Here is an 18,578-nt window from a genome sequence, read left to right as displayed (position 1 = left end):
AAAAAAAAAAAAAAAAAAAAAAAAAAAGCCCAAACCAAACCAAACCAAAAAACCCAGCAAGTAATGTGGTTAATCACTAGAAAATAAAAGAAAAAGAAGAAGAAGGTGTAAACTAAGACCTTTTCAGTCATGTAGTGCCGGTTTGGAGAGTTCTTGGGGTTACTGGAAAGCAGAACCTCTTCTTAAGCCCGTGGAATCTGGTAGAGTGTTATCTCTTTAGGTTGTCTCTAGGTGCTGGTTACGTGTTGATTTGTTTTGTCTTGGTTTTACCGTTTAATATTTTGAAAAGCTGAAGCTGGTGTGTTTTATCTTAATATTGATTCAGGTGTGTTGGCTTGCTCTGCTGTTTTCTTTGTGATGGTGCAATCCCTGTATGTAGTGTGGATATGTGTTTCTTTTTTTCATACAGAGGGTTTAGAGTTCAAAACGTGAGGTTTTATGATAATTGGCTGAACATGGTTTCTTCTATTGAATAAGTGAAGTTATTGGTGGAGAAGGTGGGAGCAGAAGAAGGAAAGCTTAGTGTTGCTAGGGTCAGTTTCTAGGGCTTTGAGCTGGGTATTGTTGACGACGTATTTATTTGCAAAACTGCAGCTCAACCTCAGGAAAAAATTCCTCTTGTTAGAGGGTCACAAATTTCTGCTAATTTCAGGCACACTCAAAGACCCCGCCTCCATGGCCCCACAGTGCCAAAGTGCTGCTCTAAGGCAAAATTCAGGGACTGGGCTCAGCTGCAGCTTCTTTGTTCTCTGTGCCCCTTCTGCCCGCGGTGCTGACTCAATACAGCCAGACCGCCAATGGCTGGCTCTGGAATTTTTCTGTGATACCTCCCACCTGCAGCACCAAAGATGCACGCAATTTCAGGTGTGTTGGACTCATGGGAGTACCTGAGCAGGCTCTTACTTATGACATATTTATTTGCAAGACCACAGCTCAATCCAGGAAAGATTCGTATTATTAGAGGGTCACAAATTTCTGCCAATTTCACGCACACTCAAAGCCCCTGCCTCCGCAGCCCCACAGTGCCAAAGCATGGCTCCAGAGCAAAATTCTAGTGAGCACCCTCAGCTGCAGTTTTTCTGCTCTAAGTGCCCCATCTGCGCGTGGTGGTAACGCAATCCCGCCCGACGGCAATGGTCGGCTCTGGAGTTTGTCTGCGATACTGCCCACCTATGGCGCCAAAGATGCATGCAATTTTAGCTGTGGTGGATTCAGGGGAGTACCTGCCAGTGACCTGCGGTCCTGATAACTGTGGCAAAGAAAAGCACAGTGTCTCCCAGTCTGACCCAAACCCACTCTGTAATCTGCTAGGAGGGGAAGGAGTTAGCCTTTCTGGTGCACCACTGAGATCTCCATCTAGGTCTCAGCAATGGTGTCCGTGTCCCGCTGTACCCTCACCACCCAAATCAGCCACTGGAGACAGGTCTTTGCCGCTGCCCACCGGAATATTGTATTGGTTGCTGGAAAACTACTGTAAGTGATCTCGTTCTTGGCTCAGGGATCTCAGGCTGCCACCTCTGCCTGGCAGACAGTGACTGCCCCAGAAAGGTTTCCAGCAGTCTCTCTCAGGTGCCCCTTCATCTTCCGGCAGTAGCTTTTTCCTAAAAAATCTCCCTGTGCCTTTCCTCCAATTCTGCTCTTCTGTGTTTGGTGCAATCTGATTCAGTGAGCTGTTCAGAGCGCCAACAACTCAATTCAAACTGTTGTACCTAGTTCTCAAAGTTCTTAGATGCCAGAGGGAAAAAACGTGGTGCTCACTGGTGAGATTCCGTTTTGAGTCTCTCCTGTTTGTTTTGTTTTTAAGGCTGCTGGACAATGCAATAAAGAAAGAAAAATATATGAGGGGTTTAAAGGTAGGAAAGGTAGAGCTAAAACTGTGACTGTATGTATGTGATATGATCATCCATATTAAAAAAAAGAAATCTCAACAGAATCAATATGGTGCCCAGTGCTAAAGCATCCAGGTGCTAATCAAACTGGTGGTTTGACCTCACCAGCTACTCCACAGAAGATGAGGCACTCTGCTTCTTTTCACAGCCTTGGAAACCCTATGGGGCAGTTCTGCTCTTTGCTAGAGTGTCACTGTGAGTCAGAATTGGCTTGATGACAGTGAGTTTTGGGTTTCATTGACATAAATAAGAGTTTAGGAATTATGAGATCAACTTATTGCTGTGGAGTCCAAATTATAGGACACTTGACCAAAGTGAAATGGCTGATCCAGGGTCTGGCTCTTACCCTTCTGCTTCTCACTGACAAGCTATTAACTTGTACACAGATCCAAGCTTGTAACTAAGGAATGTTTGCTCTGTGGTTAGTTAAGACTGAAAGTTGCCTATTAGGGGTTTTTAATGCAGATTCTTATCACAGCCCATTGTGTAAGGTGCTATCAGGGAATGTGTATGTGCACTCCAAAATTTACAGTGTTTGACATAACTTAAAATGTCTTAAACAAAGTCTGACTTGAACTCCAGAAGTAAACAGACCTCTACTTCTACTTCTGAGAAGGTGACCCATGATTGTAGGTGGGTAAACAAAGGAGGGACAGCTTGTCTTCAAGAAGAATGTAGTTAAAAGTACATTAACTAGTACACTGAAAGTGCTTACACAAAGAATTTGCTTGGGCATGGCTTTAATGATTTACAGAAAGTAGCCAGCCATCAGAAGAACATACATTAGCTTAGCTAGCCAATCAGATTCTTTACAATGGCTACAACAATGAGCTCCAGCATGTCAAAGATTGTGAGGTTGGTGCAGGACCAGGCAGTGTTTTATTCTGTTGTATATAGTTTGCTATGAGGTGGAGGTGACTTGATGGCACTTAACTCCTGAGTCCAGTCTGTAACTATTCTCACTAAAAAACTGCCCCTTGGATTCATGATCTCCACGTGCTGGAAATCTGTGATTCCCCATTTGAGGTTCCTGTGCTTTCAATAAACCCTTTTGCTTTATTTTGACAGAGGCACAGAGTCTTTTTCTCTAAGATGTTATACAGATCAAATCTATTTCTCCCACCAACCAAAAATTTAATTAAAATAGTATACCATTCACAATGACATCAAAAGCTATATCTACAAATTAATTAAAAATGCACAAGACCTCTGTGGAAAAAATTATAAAGTTTAATGAAAGACTGTCTTAGTGAAAACACTAAACTGATGCTCTGCTAAAAATTAAACAAAAATCTTATTGAAAGAGTAATTTCATTTTATGAAATGGTGAATCACACAGCTTTCAACAAAAGACTGTGTGTTCTGCCTCACAGGGGAAGCAGTAAGGTATTTCTTAGGCAAAGCAAGCAAAGGTAAACAGTTTCACATCAAAGGGAACTGAAGGGGAAGGAAGGAAAATTTTACAAGAAATTGTGCAATTTATAACTTTCCTAACATCAATTTCTTGTGATACAACTTGACTCAGGTAATATTTTCAAAGCAAGCTTTGTAAACATCTTGATGTGGGGTTTAGTGATTGTAGGTTAGGTCAATTTTAGTTGAAATCCTTGAAATTTAAAAGATGACCGTTTGGTTAAGAAGGAGTAAAGGTTCAATCAACTCTAATCTGAAGCCTTTGAAACATAAACACTATCCATCTTGGTAATGGGGAGTGAGTTAGGGCTCAGGCAATTCACAGGGTGAATTGTTTGAGAGTGGTTAAGATAAGTTTATTTTTACAAGTTAAAGGCTGAATCTCTGTGTTGTTTGTGTTACAGTCAAGACTTCCACAGCTGTGATCTGCCTCCTGATTTAATAAACTCAGTCTCTATCTAGCTACAAATTTGCAAAAAGAAAAATACCTAGCAGAAATGTAGTGAAAAATTCTCAACAAGTGAAAATTTAATTTGAGAGTCAGGATGAGGAACTAAGACTTGATATATACGTTTATTTGTGCCCATTCCAAATGAAGGTGATCTATAGGAAAGTGGAAATTATTGAACAATATCATTAATATCACACTCTAGTAAAATTTTGCTGAAGATAATTCAAAAACGGTTGTAGCAGTATATTGACAGGGAACTTTCAGAAATTCAAGCTGGATTCAGAAGAGCACCTGGAATAAGGGATATCGTTGCTGATATCAGATGAATCTTGGCTGAAAGCAAAGAATACCAGAAAGATGTTTACCTGTGTTTTATTGACTATGCAAAGACATTTGACTTTGTGGATCATAACAGATCATGGATAACATTGTGAAGAATGGGAAGTCCAGAGCACTTAATTGTGCTCATGAGGAACACGTCCATAGACAAAGAGGCTGTTATTCAAACAGAACAAGGGGATGCTGCATGGTTTAAAATCAGGAAGGAAGTGTGTCAGAGTTGTATCCTTTCAATTCAAATACTTATTCAGTCTGTATGCTGAGCAAATAATCCAAGCTGTATTGTATGAAGAAGAAAGTGGGCTCAGGATTGGAGAAAGAATATTTAATAACTTGCAATATGCAGGTGACACAACCTTGTGCTGAAGTTGAAGATGACTTTGAAGCACTTACTGATGAAGATCAAAGACTACTATATTACTTCAGTGTGGATTATACCTCAACATAAAGAAAACAAAAATCCTCACAACTGAACCAATAGCAACATCACAATAAATGGAGAAAAGATTGAAGTTGTGAGGGATTTCATTTTGCTTGGATCCATGATCAACAACCATGGATGCAGCTGTCAAGAAATCAGACTTTGTACTGCACTGGGAAAATCTGCTGCAAAAGACCTCTTGAAAGTGTTGAAGAGCAAATATGTCACTTTGAAGACTAAGGTGCACCTAACGCAAGCCATTGTATTTTTACTTGTTTCATATGTATGTGAAAGCTGGACAGTGAATAAGGAAGACTGAAGAAGAAATGACACCTTTGAATTGTGGTGTTGGCAAAGAATACTGAAAATACCATGGACTGCCAGAAGAATGAACCAATCTGTCCTGAAAGAAGTGAAGCTGGAATGCTCCTTGGAAGCAAGAATGGCCAGACTTTGTGTCACTTACTTTGGTCATGTTGTCAGAAGGGACCATTCCCTGGAGAAGGATATCATGCTTGGTAAGGTGGAAGGCCAGCAAAAAAGAAGAAGACCCCCAAAGAGATGGATTGACACAATGGCTACAACAATGAGCTCCAGTATGTCAAAGATTGTGAGGTTGGTGCAGGACCAGGCAGTGTTTTATTCTGTTGTATATAGGGTTTCTATGAGGTGGAGGTGACTTGATGGCACATAACAGCTCACTTAACAGTGTCAGTTTCTAACCTCCTGCTGACTGGGGCATTTTCTCTGGGGCCAACTGTGTATACTTTCTTAAAACCAAAAAAACCAAACTCACTGCTGTCCAGTAGGATCCTACTCATAGTGACCCCTTCTTGGGTTTCTGAGGTGGTATCTCTAGGAAGTAGATTGCCCAGCCTTCCTTCTGAGGGGTGGCTGGTGGGTTTGAACTACCAGCCTTCTGGTTAGCACTAAGCAATTCTTTATCTAGGTTAGAAATCCTGGTTTTTGCCTTCTTTATTTCTTGCGCAGTAACACTTTGATGCCCCGCCCCCAAAGGCTGAATTCTTTCTTTACAAAAATAGAAATGAAAACCTTAGTTTAATTTTGAAATGGAGTTTTAATTTAGGTCTGAAATTACCCAATACAGATATGCCAGCATTTCAGATTTTTAAGACTCATATCCACAAGACAAAACATGATCTAAATAAAGTTATATTTTTCAATGAGATGACTTAATATTAATATATTATTTCTCAAATTAATCTTTTAAATTCAATCTTAATAAACATTTCTATTGTATTCTTAAAGACTATTGAAATTTTCTAAAAAATTTTGTGAAAGATCACAAATCCACAGATAACTAGATTAGTCTTGAAAAACAAGAGTAATGAGAAGGAACTTGTTTTTATCAGATTTTAAGACATACTTCAAAGCCACACAATAAAAACAACGTGTGGTGGGTGTAATAACAGATATCACAGACCAATAGAACACTTGTAAAAATGTACTGGCATTAATATTTCTTGAACATTCCAAGCACATTCCCAGCTGAGCTCACTTTGCCTGAAATTCTCTTACCCCAGATATTCTGTTTCCTCCCTTATCTTCAGGTCTTTGCTCAAATGACACATCATCAGAGAGACCTCTACTTAAAAATAATTCCCCATCCACATATGGGCACCCCTTTCTGCATTCCCTGCTTTATTTTTCTCCATACAACTTATCACATAACTGACACATTTTACTTATTAATATTATTGTCTATATTCCACTCCTTGAATGTAAACTCCATCAAGACGAAGAGTTTTTCTTGTTTTGTTCACTGCTCTATTCCTGGCACCTTGAAGGCATTTAGTAAATATTTGTTGAATAAATGAATGGTTATTGCGTTTTTGCATTTTATTTTGTCTTTGCCTTCCCATAAGGAGCTCTGGTGGTGTAGTGGTTAAGATATTTGGCTGTTAACCAAAAGGTTGGTGCCTTGAACCCACCAGCTGATCTGAGGAAGAAAGATGAGATGGTCTACTTCTATAGCCTTGGAAACCCAATGGGGGTCACTATGAGTTGGATTTGACTCAATGGCAGTGAGTTTGGTTTTTTTGTTTGCATTCTTGTAGATACAGGTAATAGTACTAAGTTGTAAGCCCATAGATTAACTATTTTTTTCCTTTTATTTTCTGCTTATTGTAGTTCAGATGAAAATTTACAGAGCAAATTAGTTTTCTATTCAACAATTTACACACTAGATTAAGTATTAGTCCCTAATAATGAATGCTCTTGACCTAAGAGTTGAGACACATGTACCAAAGCAAAAAAAATCGGGTTGGATGGTTTATAACTAGGGCTCATTAATGTGCCTGCAACAGATACTGGTAGTGTTCACTGGGTCATTGTTTATTCTTTGAGAAAAAAAAAAAGTACTAACTTCTTCTAGGGGAGAGAAAGAGAGAGAGATAAGATTAGTCAATCTGCTTAATTTCTCTGCAGTTGTGGTCTGGACTAAATTAAAGTTTTATTATCTGAAGAGAAACTGAATAAATCTGTCCCTGGCAGAAGGAAATTATCAGGTCAGTAGTTGTGCTTCACAATTTTTTTATGAATTCTGAGCCTGTAAACCTTAGTTCATAAACACTAAGTAAAGTCTGTTTTATGAGGAGAGGTGAACACAACCCACCTATGAAAAAGTTAGTTAATCAGAAGTAAGGTATCTGTAGTAGATTTTCAGTTGTTTCCCTTTCTCTATCAGGGGATTATATGTCTTTACCCATTGCCATGTGACTTGAAGTAACCCTATGTTAACTATTTTTATAATAATGCTGAATAACAAACCACTCCAGTGGTTTGTAACAGTAAGTATTTTTCTCCTTCACATGTCTTCAGGTCAGCTGGGATGGCTTTACTTCAGACTGGGTTTATTGTATTTGTCTGAAAAAGCCTTTGTTTTACTCTCATTTTGAAAGGTATTTTTTTCTGTGTATAGAACTCTAAGTTGACAGGATTTTTTTTTCCTTTTCTTTTCCTTTTGCACTTTCACACTGCCATTTCAATTTCTTTTGGCTTGCATGGTTTCTAAAAGTCTGTGGAAATTCGTTCAATAGAACGAAACACTCTCCTGTCCTGCGCCAGCCTCACAATCCTTTGAGCCCATCACTGCAGCCACTGTGCCAATCCATCTCATTGAGGGCCTTCCCCTTTTTCGTTGACCCTCCACTTTACCAAACATGATATTCTTCTCCAGGGTCCCTTTTGACAACATGACCAAAGTAGGTGAGATGAAGTCTGGCCACTCTTGCTTCCAAGGAGCATTCTGGCTGCACTTCTTCCAGGACAGATATGTTAGTTCTTCGGACAATCCATTGTACTTTCAGTATTCTTTGCCAACACCACAACTCAAAAGTATCAAGTCTTCCTTATTCATTGTCCAGCTTTCACATGCGTATAAAGTGATTGAAAATACTATGGCTTGGGTTAGGCACACCTTGCAGCACTTTAAACAGGTCTTTTGCAGCAGATTTGCACAGTGCGATACATTGTCTGATGTCTTGACTGCTGCTTTCATTGATGTTGATTGTGGAACAAAGTAATATGAAGTCTTTGACGATTCCAGTCTTTTCTCCATTTATCATGATGCTGCTTATTGGCCCACTTATAAGTATTTTTGTTTTCTTTATGTTGAGGTGTAATCCATACTGCAGACTGTAGTCTTTAATCTACATCAGTAAGTGTTTCAAGTCATCTTCACTTTCAGCAAGCAAAGTTGTATCGTCTGCTTATCTCGGGTTGTTAACGAGTCTTCCTCCAGACCTCATGTCATGCTCTTCTTCATATAGTCTAGCTTCTCAGATTATTTGCTCCGCATACAGATTGAATAAGTATGGTGAAAGGATGCAACCCTGACACACTCCCTTCCTGATTTTAAACCACGCAGTATCCTCTTGTTCTGTTTTCCTGGTCTATGTATAGAGTGCTCATGAGCACAATTAAGTGTTCTGGAATTCCCATTCTTCTCAATGTTATACATAATTTTTTATGATCCACACAATCAAATTCTTTGGCATAGTCAATAAAACACAGGTAAACATCTTTCTGGTATTTTTCGCTTTCAGCCAAGATCTATCTGACATCAGTAATGATATCCCTCATTCCACATCCTCTTCTGAATCCAGCTTACATTTCTGGAAGTTCTCTGTCAATATATTGCTGCAACCATATTTGAATTATCTTCAGTAAGATTTTACTTGCATGTGACATTATTGTTTAATAATTTCCACATTCTGTGGGATCGTCTTTCTTTGGAATGAGCATAAATATGGATCTCTTCCAGTCACTTGGCCAGGTAGCTGTCTTCCAAATTTATTGGCATAGATGATTGAGTGCCTCCAGCATAGCATCCATTTGTTGAAACATCTCAATGGGTATTCCATCAATTCCAGGAGCCTTGTTTTTTGCCAATTCCTTCAGTGCAGCTTTGCCTTCTTCCTTCAACACCATAGGTTCTTAATTATATGCCACTCCTGAAATGGATGAACATCGACCAGTTCTTTTTGGTACAGTGACTCGGTGTATTCCTTCCAGCTTCTTTTGATGTTTGCTGAATCATTCAATATTTTGCCCATAGAATCTTTTGATATTGTAACTCAAGGCTTGAATTTGTTTCTTCAGTTCTTTCAGCTTGAGAAATGCTGAACGTGTTCTTCCCTTTTGGTTTTCTAACTCCAGGTCTTTGTACATTTCATTATAATAATTGACTTTGTCCTCTCAAGCTGCTCTTTGAAATCTCTTGTTCAGCTCTTTTATCTTGCCATTTCTTCCATTTGCTTTAGCTACTCTCCACTCAAAGGCCAGTTTCAGAGTCTCTTCTGACATCAATTTTGGTCTTTTCTTCCTCTCCTATCTTTTTACTGACCTTTTGATTTCTTCATGAATGATGTTCTTGATGTCATCCCACAATTCTGGTTTTCAGTCACTGGTGTTTAATGCATCAAATCTGTTCTTCAGATGATCTCTAAATTCAGGAGGGATACAATCAAGGTCATATTCTGGCTCTCATGGACTTGATCTAATTGTCTTCAGCTTCAACGTGAACTTGCATATGAGCAGCTGATGGTGTGTTTTACAGTTATCTCCTGGCCTTGTTTTGGCTGAAGATATTGAGATTCTCCATTGCTTTTATCCACAGATGTAGTCGATCTGATCCCTGTGTACTCCTTCTGGCGAAGTCTATATGTATATATAGCTGCTGTTTATGTTGCTGAAAAAAGGTATTTGCAATGAATAAGTCATTGGTCTTGCAAAATTCTATTGTGCGATCTCCATCATTATTTCTATCACCAAGGCCATATTTTACAATCACTGGTGATTCTTCTTTGCTTCCAATTTTTGCATTCCAATCACCAGTGATAATCAACACATCCTGATTGCATGTTTTGTCCATTTCAGACTGCAGAAGTTGGTAAAAATCTTCAATTTCCTCATCTTTGGTATTGGTGGTTGGTGCATAAATTTGCATAATAGTAGTATTAACTCTGGTCTTCCTCGTAGGTATATGGATATTATTCTATCACTGACAGCATTGTATGTCAGGATAGATCTTGAAACATTCTTTGTAACAATGAATGCCATGCCATTCTTCTTCAATTTGCCATTCCTGTCATGGTAGATCATATGTTTGTCTGATTGAAAGTGGCCAAAACCAGTCCATTTCAGCTCACTAAAGCCTAGGATATTGATCTTTATTTGTTCCGTTTCATTTTTGACAACTTCCAATTTTCCTATATTCATACTTTGTACATTTCATGTTCCAATTATTAATGGATGTTTGCAGCTGTTTCTTCCCATTTTGAGTCATGCCACATCAGCAAATGGAAGTTCCAACAGCTTTACTCCATCCACATCATTAAGGTCCGTTCTACTCTGAAGGAAGCAGTTCTTCCCCAGTCATATTTTCAGTGCCTTCCAACGTGAGGGGCTCATCTTCTGTCACTATATCAGAAAATGTTTCAGGGCTATTCATAAAGGTTTCTAGCAATATATCAGACAGTGTTCACTGCTATTCATAAGGTTTTCACTCACCAATTCTTTGAGAAGTGGATGGCCCCTTCCTTCTTCCTAGTCTGTCTTAGTCTGGAAGCTCCACTGAAACCTGTCCACCATGGGTGATGCTGCTGGTATTTGAAATATCAGTGGCATAGACTCCAGCCTCACGGCAACAAATAAGCCACCACAGTATGACAAACTGACAGACAAGTGGTGGATATGTACATAATTTGCCTTTTTATTCTGGCTGCTTTAAAGATTTTATCTTTATCAAATGGTTTTCAGTATGCAAAAAGGGTATGGGAGTGGCATCCTCCTCTGACCTCCTCTAACTTCACAAGGGGGAGACAGAAACACTATCAGCAGCCTAAGGCTTGTTCCTGTGAGTCCAAGACATGCCGCCACCCTGCAACCTTTTTACCAACCCTGACACCAACCATGCCTCCTACGCCACTCACTACTTCTCTGGTGGGATCAATAATTCGTTGCAATGGCCACAAAGAATTCACAAACAATACTCACAATTACGGGTTTTATTAGGTAAATACCCCACTGCCAGTGAGTCAGTTCCAACTCATAGTGACATCTTTTGGGTTTCCAAGGCTGTAGATCTTTATGGAAGTAGATTGCCTCATCTTCCTCCCATGGAGCAGGTGATAGGTTTGAATCACCAACCTTTGGGGTAGCAGCCAAATGCCTTTCCCACTACACCACCAGAACTCCTTATTAACAAACCAAAACAATTCAAACTCACTGCCGTCAAGGTGGATCTGACTCATAGCGACTCCTCCTTGGATTTCCAAGGCAAACCCACCAGCCACTCCTCGGAAGGAAGGTTGGGCAATCCTACTTCCGTAGTGATACTGCTTCAGAAACCCAAGGAGGGGTCACTATGAGTCGGGGCCGACTCGACGGCAAACAACAACAACAACAACAACAACAGCACTACTGCTGGTGGGTTTGAACAGGCAGGCTTCTGCTTAGCAGTCAAATGCCTTAGGCATTACGGCACCAGAGCTCCCATTAAGTAAATAAGTAACAGGTTACAATTCAAGTTCAGGAGTAAGCTCAGGATATAATTCTTCCATCAAGACAGTCTCCCCTCAGTCATGCCTGAAGACACATCTCTCTTTGTCCCTTGGTTTCTTGGCCTTGCCTTCAGCTTGTTCAGGCAGGTGTTACAAAGCTCTTTTAGCTCTGCCAATAGGTGCATCTAGGTGCATCTCACTGTGCCAGCAAGCCCCCTGCCCAGAGGCACTCAGCTTTCTTGCTTCGTGGACCATCAAACCCACTCTTGTCTCCTACTGGTCTCTCAGTTCAGCAGTCACCATCTGTCTGGTGGTCTCTCTGTGACTGCCAGTCTCTCTGCCAAGGAGATCCAGCACAGGGATCTCAGGTCCAAGGATGCACTCCACTCTACCTCTGGCACTTCTTTCTTTATGACAGTGAGATCCTCCCTTCTGCCTCTGGGAGGACTCATTTTAAATCTAGTGTAATTACAAAACTAACCAATCCCCTCATTAGGGTTCCATATACCTATTTCCATGGTCCCACACCCACAAGGGTGCCATGTATTTTATTTACATTACTGACAAGTTGTTCAATCCCCTTGGTAGACCACAAGCACCTCATGTTTGCATAGTTCCACCCAGTCATTTGGTGGGTGTCAAGAGACCATGACTAGCAGAGCCACACTAAGTAATTCAGTCCATTGCATAGTAATACCATCATGATATACCTTGCTGCACTTACAGTGTTTGGGCTTCTTTGATCTTGTATCTGTGATTTCTAGTTTGCATCAAGTTTGGAACATTTTTGTCCATTATCTCTTCAAAATGTTTTTGTCCACACTTTCCCCCCACCCCAACTCTCCTGGGGTTGCAATTACATATATCTTGTTAGCTACCATCCAGTGGACCACCAACTCATGACAAATCCATGTACATGGGATCTCATGTTGCCCGGTCCTGTACCATCCTAAGGATCTGTTGTGGATTGAATTGTTATGATCCATAGGGCTTTCATTGGCTGATTTTTGGAGAGCTCATTATGTTGTCCCATGGGTCACTGAGGCTCTGTTTTTATTTTTAGTATTTGTATGTGCATGTCATTTTGGATTGTTTCTACTGCTGTGCCTTCAAATTAATTCATACTTTCTCTAAAGTGTCTAAAATGCTGTCAATTTCATCCAGAAAAATTTTGATCTCAGAGATTGTATTTTTCATCTCTAAAAATTCTATTTGGCTCTTATCTGCTTTTATAATCTGTTCAGTTTCTCTTCCATCATATTAAAAAGTCCTTGTCAATTTCATCATTCTTATCATTTTAGAGTATGTGTCTTTTTTACTGTATAATATGTTTTCTTGCCTTTTGGCAAGTCTCTTTATTTTTGATTGGCTCTGGTAACACAGTGCCTAAAGCATTTTACTGCTAACCAGAAGGCTAGTGGTTCAAATCCACCATCCACTCCTCAGAAGGAAGACTGGGCAGTCTACTTCCGTAGAGATACTGCCTTGGAAACCCAAGGAGGGGTTGCTGTGAATTGCATTTGACTCAATGGCAGTGAGTTTGGTTTTTTGAGTCCTAGATTTTGTTGTGTTCCTTTCGATAGTATTAGACTGTGTTGTGTTAAGTAGTTAAGTTACTTGCTGAAAGATTTGACCCTTTCAAGGCTTGCTTGTAAGCTTTTTAAGTTGTTGTTATTTGCCATCAAGTTGGACCTGACTCATAGCGACCCCTCCTTAGGTTTCCGAGGCAATATCACTAGGGAAGTAGATTGCCCAACCTTCCTTCCGAGGAGTGGCTGGTGGGTTTGAACCACCAGCCTTCTGCTTAGCAGTCAAGTGCCTTAGGCACTATGCTACCAGAGCTCCTAAGCTTTTTAAGAGTGAGTCTAAAACAATCCAATTAAAAAGTGGGCAGAAAACACGAACAGACACTTCACCAAAGAAGATATTCAGGCAGCCAACAAACACATGAAGAAATATTAGCCATTAGAGATTCGAGCCATTGTTGTTGTTATGTGCCGTCGAGTCGGACCCGACTCATAGCAACCCCTCCTTGGGTTTCCAAGGCAGTATCACTACGGAAGTAGATTGCCTCATCTTCCTTCTGAGGAGTGGCTGGTGGATTTGAACCATCAGCCTTCTGGTTAGCATTCAAGTGCTTTAGGCACTACACTACCAGCGCTCCCATTTTAGCCATTAGAGAGATGCAAATCAAAACTACAATGAGATACCATCTCATCCCAAAATTAATAGCAAAGTTCAACAAGACAGAAAAAAATAAGCGTTGGCAAGGATGTGGAGAGATGGGGACTCTAATACACTGCTGGTGGGACTGTCAAATGACATAACTACTGTGGAAACCAGTATGGTGATTCCTTAAAAAGTTAGAAATCAAAATACCATTTGATCCAGCAATCCCATTACTAGGTATGTATCTGTAGTAATCAAGGTTGTTGTCAACTTGGCCCGGCCTGGTTTCGAGCGGCTGGACAGCTGGATGTACTTATTCCCCATGGTGAGATTGGTAATTAACTCCATGGTAGACTCTACTGGAGCAGCTGAATAGATGTTTTGTTGTTGTTGTTATGTGTATGTTGTTATGAGTCAGACCCCGACTCATAGCTACCCCTCCTTGGGTTTCCGAGGCAGTATCACTAGGGAAGTAGATTGCCCCATCTTCCTTCCAAGTAGTGGCTGGTGGGTTTGAACCGTCAGCCTTCTGGTTAGCAGTTAAGTGCCTTAGGCAATACCCCACCAGAGCTCCTCTACTCTGTCGTACAGGGTCCTTATTCATGGGATTTGACTCAATGGCAGTGGGTCCGTGCGCTACAGTCTAGAAATTACCTCCCAGTAGGAAGCTAGGGTTCATCGTGTTATTTCTCTTAGTGACAACAGTCCAGTCTATAAATAATTGTTTCATATATTTTGTTAAGTTTTCCATTTGTTATAATCATTATAAACACTAAGTCCAGATCCTTTTCCTCTTCTCGCCCAGAGCAGAAGTCTTAAACTATTTCATAAATGTTATGTTTAAAAATTACTTCTCCATGGTAGTCCCCGTTTTTCTTCTCAGGAAATGAGATCATTTAGCTTGGTGGTAGTCTCTAGTGACAAAAGTCTAGATCTTTATGTAACTTCAACACTGCCGGGAAACTTGCTCCACCTAAGTACGCAGAGACCTCTGAGAATACTTTTGTCTGCCGCGCACATTCCTGCCTTCCTCCCTTCCCCTATACAGACTACACGCCCCCTTTCTGCGCGGGTGGGCTCACTGCGCCTGCGCGGCGTACTGACGCCATGCGCTCCCGGAAGGGGGAGGTATTCGTTCGAGTTTGTGTGGCGGCTGCCGCGGGAACGCGAGCCCGGTGATTTTTCAACGGAGGGAAGCAAGGCTTTCTGGCTTGGAAGGATAGAGCGTGCGTTAAGTGTCTGTCTCCAGCAGCTGTCTTATTACGTGACACCGGCATGGGGGATCTTCAGATCAAATATCCTGGCTGCGAGGCCGTGGCTCCCGCAGAGCAAGAGTCGCCAGGGCCGGAGTGTGGGGAGGAGCCGCAGCGCCAGAATCCCGAGGTGAGGAGTCCGCCTGCGCCCTTGCGGCGCCCGCCTCTGGGCTGCCCGCGCGCCTCTCCGTCCTGGTCCGCACCCTTCACTCCTAAGGTGTTACGCAGAAACTGCAGCTTGCACACCTTTTGACCCTAGCCCAGTTTCCCAGTCCCCAGCTTCTGGAGTCTTTACTCGGGGTGATTGTTATTGATCCCCCTCAGGTTGGAATTACCCTCGATGAGAGTAAGTAGTCAAGACGAGAAGTTGTGTGATCTGTGGTTTTATAAATTGTGAGTGGGAAGTCTGCTGTAACCATTCCGCGTTCACTGTTGTTGTTGTCCTTTTGGCCAGCCCTTATCGCTAATTAGTAGGTTCTGGTGGGGGTTTTTTTGGCACTTGTCCATTCTTAGCTCACTGAACGCACAGAGACGAGCAGTGAGCTGCATTTGGCTTGCAAGGGATAGTTTGGGTGACCTCTGATCTAGGGTCATAGAGGAAACTGAAATTTCTAAGTTTGATGGTATCGATGCTGCGTGTGTATTCTGTGTATAGATCTTGCTTAGTAAAAGTGAGTGAAAAGTAACTTTAGACATTTTAAGTGAATCCAGGGAGTTGACTTTTTTTCCTCACAGTTCATTTTTTTCCTTAAATTTTATTTATTGATGAGAATATACACAGCAAAAGATAGACCACTTCAACAGTTTGTGCATGTACGATTGATTACATTCTTTGAGTTGTGCAATCATTCTTGCCTTCCTTTTCTGAGTTGTTCCTCCTTTGTAACTAAAACTCACTGCTCTCTAAGGTTCTTCCCTTTTGAGTTACTATTGTTAATTAAATCCCATGTAGATAGTTTTTAAAAGAGCATAATTTTCAGGGCAGAGCTTTTTTTTTTTTTACTGGTTAAATTGTTTGGTTTTAAGAAGACCTCGGGATATTTTTGATTTAAGCTTTAAAGATTATGTCAGAGCAGTAGTTTTCAGGTGTTCATCTACCCTCGATGGCTCCAGAAAACCTAGAGTCCATGAGAATTTGAAATTCTGTTCAGCATTTCCCGCCTTTTGCTCAGGCTTCTTCTATGAAATCTGTGACAAAGTGTTTAGTATTGGTATCCAGGCACCATCCAGTTCTTCTGGTCTCCTGGCACAAGATGAAGTTGTTCATGGAGGCAGTTAGCCACACATTCCATTAGCTTTCCTTTCAGCTCCTTAGTGCATTGACTGACATCCTTCATTGGAAACCATTAGTATAGACCTCTAAATTTAGGAAGAGACACTGATCACTGTGGATTGGGCCTTGGATGTACCTGGCAGAGCTTCACTGAAGGAAGAAGACGTCCAGACTTGGGCCTAGGAGAGGAAGCAGAGACTTTAAATAAACTAGGAGAAAGAGAGAGGGCAGCCATACAAAGAGGACAGTACAGGATCTTTCTTTATAGTAATCATGATGTGCCCCAAATGTAGAAGACGTACAAGGATTACTTGTGAGTAATTTTTGTAGATCGAGTTAGGTAAGGATTAACTAAATGAATCAGAAAGAGGATTTTGCCAAAGAGAAAATTTGCTTAAATGAAGATCTGTTTTGGTAGCCAAACTGTTACTTAGTTATGTCCTACATTTTAACCTGACTGAAGATGAAACTTAAAATTAAATGTAAATTTAAAGAGAAAGGATAAATTCATCTGATTAACTCTAGTGATAAGGTAGCCAGGTTATGTATTGTAAATTTAATATATTTATCGAAAGCTAATTATTTTCGTGGTCAGAGATCAATATTACAAGTTTTAAAACATTTATTAACAAGCATTCTCAGTATGGTCCTTTCTTAATTTATGGACAGTTCACACATTGGAATTATAGAGCTTTTCCTCAGAGAAAATGCATAGTATCTAGCCCATTGTATATTTCCAGTAAATGTCTGTTGGATTAATTGAGAGTTTAGAGTGAAATAGTCTGTTAACCATCAGAATCAGTTCTGAATCAGGGACTTTTGGCTTTTGTTAGCTATCTCTTCTTAGACAATAATTAAAGCTCACATAGGCACAACATGGTAAATTATGACTAAGTTAACAAGCCTTAATATGGATGAATAGTACCACAGATTTTTAAAAAATTCTGGGCACATAATCTTTGTAATATTGTAATTGGAAAATAATTAATTTATATATTAATCTTTGAAACCTAACATATTAGTAAGCTCTGGTAGCATAGTGCCTAAGGCACTTGACTGCTGACCAGAAGGCTGGCGGTTCAAACCCACCAGCCACTCCTTGGAAGGAAGGTTGAGCAATCTACTTCCGTAGTGATACTGCCTCAGAAACCCAAGGAGGGGTCACTATGAGTCGGGTCTGACTTGACAGCATATAATGACAACAGCAGCAGTATTTAGAATTAAGACATGTATTTATAAATATTTGTTGTTGATATATTTTTATATTTTTTTTTTTAAATAGACGAGAAAGGTATGTAACTCTGTTGTTATTGTATGCCGTTGAGTTGATTTCAGCTCATAGTGGCTCCATGTGACAGAGTAGAACTGCCCCATTGGGCATTCTAGGCTATAATCTCTATGAGACTAAATTGCCAGGTTTTTTCTCAGGGAGCCATAGGGTGGATTTAAACTGCCAGTATTTTGGTTAGTAGCTGAGTGTGCAACTGTCTATAATCTTCTGAATAACCAGTATATTTGTAACTTTTGAAAATTGTTTTTTTTAATTCATTTTCTTCTTTGCATTGGGTACTGGAGTTTTGAACTAGATTGGCAGTCCATTTTAGGATTGGCCTTTCTCTCAGCTTTTATTTTCTCATTTCTATTTACTTTGACTCTGCTGCTCCCAAGTATTAGTTATTATTTACTTATTTATTTTGTTGTGGTTTGGGTAAAAGTTTATAGAACAAATTGGTTTCCTATTTGATCATACCTATTTTGTTTAGTGATATTCATTGTAGTCCCCACAATGTAACAACACTCTTCCCACTTCCTCCCTGTATTTACCCTTTTTTTCCTTTCTTCCTGTCCTTCCTGCATTGGTAGCTTTATTCTTTGGCAAGTGCTGCCATTTTGGTCTCCTGTGTTGATTGTTCCACTGAGCATATACCTTCCTCCTGTTATTATTCACCTTATAGTCCTGTCTATTGTTTGGTGGAAAGTTGAACCATGGGAGTTGAGTTCAGTTTCCAGCTTTCTTTGGCCATGAAGTCTCTGGGGTTCCACCAGTCTGAGTCAGACCAGTAAGCCTTGTCTTTTTATGATTTTGAGTTTTGTTCTACATTTTTCTCCCTCTCTATCTGGGATTTCTTACTGTGAACCCCTTTAGGTGGTCAGAGGTGGTAGCCAGACACCATCTAGTTCTTCTGGTCTTAGGGTTATGGAGGCTGGGGTTCACATGGTCCATTAGTCCTTTGGATTAATTGTTTCCTTACGTCTTTGATTTTCTTCACTCTTCTTTCCTCCGGACGGGGAGAGACCAGTAGTTGCAGCTAAGATGGTCACTCACAAGCTTTTTTTTTTTTTTT

At 40.4% G+C, this 18,578-nt stretch overlaps 1 protein-coding gene across 1 annotated transcript in view; it reads left to right on the top strand.

Annotated features, from left to right (window-relative positions):
• The first annotated feature begins 14,982 nt into the window (after positions 1 to 14,982).
• ERI1 (exoribonuclease 1) overlaps positions 14,983 to 18,578 on the top strand; it is a 62,614-nt gene continuing 59,018 nt past the window's right edge. Inside the window, exon 1 of the mRNA XM_007957110.2 lies at positions 14,983 to 15,090. Within this exon, the coding sequence (XP_007955301.1) occupies positions 14,983 to 15,090 (108 nt within the window). The remainder of the gene's footprint in view (positions 15,091 to 18,578) is intronic.

This window comes from Orycteropus afer, unplaced genomic scaffold (genome assembly GCF_000298275.1).
Source record: "Orycteropus afer afer isolate SDZICR_OR568_19922 unplaced genomic scaffold, OryAfe1.0 scaffold00706, whole genome shotgun sequence".
In the NCBI taxonomy this organism is placed as follows: Eukaryota; Metazoa; Chordata; class Mammalia; order Tubulidentata; family Orycteropodidae; genus Orycteropus; species Orycteropus afer.
This window is presented reverse-complemented; position numbering and strand designations above follow the sequence as displayed.